The 3,799-nt window shown below is 37.5% G+C and overlaps 1 protein-coding gene across 1 annotated transcript in view; it reads right to left on the bottom strand.

The window, feature by feature from the left end:
* The window catches only part of LOC106873239 (plexin-A2), a gene marked incomplete at its 3' end in the record, with an annotated part of 282,570 nt that overhangs the window by 10,076 nt on the left and 268,695 nt on the right, over positions 1 to 3,799 (bottom strand). The window contains exons 33-35 of the mRNA XM_014920511.2: positions 2,685 to 2,845; positions 1,830 to 1,977; positions 581 to 721 (exon numbers count right to left, since the gene is read on the bottom strand). Of these exons, the coding sequence (XP_014775997.1) occupies positions 581 to 721; positions 1,830 to 1,977; positions 2,685 to 2,845 (450 nt within the window). The remainder of the gene's footprint in view (positions 1 to 580; positions 722 to 1,829; positions 1,978 to 2,684; positions 2,846 to 3,799) is intronic.

Raw genomic sequence — 3,799 nt, forward strand, 5'->3', positions numbered from 1 at the left:
ATATATATATATATATATATATATATATATATATATACGACGGGCTTCTTTCAGTTTCCGTCTACCAAATCCACTCACAAGGCTTTGGTCAGCCCGAGGCTATAGTAGAAGACATTTGCCCAAGATGCCACGCAGTGGGACTGAACCCGGAACCATGTGACTGAAACAAGCAAAGAATAGGCATAGACATGGGTGAGTGGTTAAGCAGCTTGCTTTGCAACCATGTGGTCTTGGGTTCAATCCCACTGTGTAGCACCCTGGGCAAGTGTCTATTACTAAAGCCACAGGACAACCAGTGCCTTGTGGCTGAATTTGGTAGACGGAAACTGTGCGGAAGCCCATCTTATGTGTGTGTGTATTTGTCCCTCTCCCCACTACTTCATAACCAGTGTTATTTTGTTTACATCCCCATAACATAGTAGTTCAGTAAACGAGAGCAATAAAAAAAAAAAAGAAATGAAGTATTGGAGTTGATTTGGTCAGCTAAACCCTTTGAGACAGTGGTCCAGCATGGCCACAGTTCTATGACTGAAACAAATAAAAGGTCAAAGGTAGTGAAATATTTTGGAAACATATATACCTGTGATACTTCTGTTAGATAGGAATTCATATCTTGGTCACTGACTGGCGGCATTTCCAATATGTCATTATAATATCGTTCGACTAATTTCTTGTAATTTGGAATATCTTTTGCATACAGCAGTTTATTTGATGGTGAATCCTGGAAATAATAATAATAATAATAATAATAATAATAATAATAATAATAATAATAATAATAATAGTAGTAGTAATAATAATAATAATAATGTGATAAAATACTTCTTTCAATGACCCTGAAAAGTTGAAGGGCAATGGTTGGTCTTGGAAGAATTTGAACAGAGAATGTAGAAATGTACCTCTAAGCACCATATTTGGCATGCCAACCATTCTATCAGTTCACTGCCTTACTAACAAGAGTGAAAATATAGACACATGCATAGCTGTGTGATTAAGAAGTTTGCTTTGTAAGCATGTGGAATTGGTTTCCGTTTCAGTGTGTGGCACCATGGGTAGGTGTCTTTTACCAGAGCCCCTGGGCCAGCCACTAACTTGTGAATGAATTTAGTACACAGAAACTGCATGGAAGCCTGTCATATGTATATGTGCATATATATATATGTGTGTGAGTGGGAGTGTATGTTTGTTCCCCCACACTTGACAACAAATGTTGGTTTGGTTATGTCCCCCTAGCTTAGTGATCTCAGCAAAAGAGACCAAGACTAAAAACCGTCTGATGGTAGAGCCCCAGCATGGCCACAGTACAATGACTGAAACAAGTAAAAGATAAAGATCCATGGTCATCTCATTGTAGTTTGTGAAAATTCTTCAGTACCAGAGATTACACTATATTTTGCACCCTTTTTTTTTTCCTAAAAGAGCGTAGGATTTTACTTAACCCTTTCATTACCAACCCAGCTGAAACCGGCTCTAGCTCTGTAGTACAAATGTCTTGTTTCCAAAAGTTTTAAATTAAAATCTTCCACCAAACCTTAGTCACAATTTATGTTCCTAACACTAGCTTAATGATAACTAAGTTATTTTAGTAAAATTCTTTGTTTATATCTAAAATAATTGAGAGAAACACAGTGCATCTCAAAATAAATACAGTAATGAAAGGGTTAAGGGAAATTTAGCTGCCTACTTCACCAGATCGAGCAACTGAATAGAGGTTCCGACCTTGACTAAAGTATCTTCTTTTGAATGTGGAGAGAAGAGTTAATTATCAGGATGTATGAAATCAAAACGAGTTTGTCTGGATTAAAGTATTAATAAGTTACCGATCTTACCTTTCCAAGTCGATGCTCTGTTGTTGAACAGCTGTCCATAAAGGTTTGTGCTATCACAGATAGACAGGAATCAACAATATGGGGCTTGTTGATATCATATACAAAATCAGGATTTTTAATTATGTTGACCCAAAATCGTAGAGGTAAACTGAAAGATAAGAGGAAATATATATATATCTATATTTGGAGTGTTTTGGAAATTCCTTGATACAGTTATAATATTTGGAGAGATTTTTTCTCAAAGAGTTAAGATTGAGAAAAGAACCTTTTTAGAAAGTCAAAAGGCACTAATCTTTGGGAAATCTCTCCAAATATATATATATATATATATATATATATATCATTTAATGTCTGTCTCCCCTGCTGGCATACGTTGGATGGCTTCACACGAGGTGGTAAACCTGAGGACTGTACTAGGCTCCAGTGTCTGCTTTGGAATGGTTATCCTTGGTGCTTTTTATGTGTTACCAGTACCGGTGTGTTTACACAAAATGTTTTGCAGAAAACAATATTCACAGTAATTTATTCATTGCATGTATATAAAACTTAAACAAAAAGAATTTCATTTCTCTTTGGATACGTGTAGATGATTTGTTTAATTTATCATATTAGTAATAATTTCTTTGGATACTAACATTTTGGATATTATTCATCATGTTGGTTGTCGAATATGCCATCATTGAGGTTTCACCTTGCTTGTTTATACATATTTAGAAATTTTACCTGATGATGGTAGATTTATGCTCTGATGTAATCTATGAATGCATCAATAAAACTCTACTGAAACAGCTGTAGTAAATTTTAAACCCCATTGGTGTTCTACTCTGTGTGTGTGTGTATGTATTCAAAACTTACCTATTGCTTTTCCATGTATGCACAACTTCAGCATCTGTGATATTGTACTGTAGAGCTGCTTCATCCAAATAATCAAAAAGATACTTCACAACTGGCGGCAATGCATTGTCGACAGTTAAGATTGTCTTGAATAAATCATCAACAAATTTCTGCAGAGTACCCTGAAATTATAAATATATGAATATATTTAGCAAAGAAATACTAGGTGTGTGGGTGTGCATATATATATATATATATTTATATATATATATATGCAGAGGGAAAGAAAGTGAGAATAAAGCAGAAAAATAATGATGATGCAGATGGTTACATATATATCTACCTTATCTATCTATCTATCTATCTCTGTCTGTCTGTCTATATGTGCCTATCTGTCTCTTTGTGTGTGTGTGTGTGTGTGTGTGTGTGTGTGTCTGTGCATATATCTTATACATAAAGGGCAATTACTGTCTGTTGATCTGTCTGTTACCATCTTGCTACCTATACCAATGAACGAGGGCCAGTCAGGCGGTACTGGTAACAGCCACGCTCGAAATGGTGTATTATACGTGCCACCTGCACAGGAGCCAGTCCAGTGGTACTAGCAACGAACTTGCTCGAATCTCTTTTCACGTGCCAGGAAGACCACGTTGGTAACGGTCATGCTCAAATGGTGCTATTTACGAGCCACTAGCATGGAAGCCAGACAGCTGCTCTGGCAATGAACACGTTCAGGCAGTGCTGTTAGTGATTTACTGGTACTGGTGCCATCACGATTTCGCTTTCGCTTTCGCTTGCCCCAACAGGTCTTCGCAAGCCGAATTTAGTGTTCAATGAAGACATTGGCATGGGTGCCAGTCTACAAATTTAGTTCGATTTCAATTTCGATTTCACTTGCCTCAACAGATCTTCACAAGCGAAGTTTAGTGTCCAAAGAAGGAATGTTACACATAAGTGGGCTGGCTACATCCCTGGCAGAGGCCTTGGATTTTGGTCTCACTTGGCCTGCTGGGTCTTCTCACGCACAGCATATTTCCAAAGGTCACGGTTACAAGTCATTGCCTCGGTGAGGCCTAATGTTCGGAAGTCGTGCTTCACCACCATATCCCAGGTCTTCCTAGGCCTGCCTCTTCCAC

Source organism: Octopus bimaculoides, chromosome 15, assembly GCF_001194135.2.
Source record: "Octopus bimaculoides isolate UCB-OBI-ISO-001 chromosome 15, ASM119413v2, whole genome shotgun sequence".
Taxonomy (NCBI): Eukaryota; Metazoa; Mollusca; class Cephalopoda; order Octopoda; family Octopodidae; genus Octopus; species Octopus bimaculoides.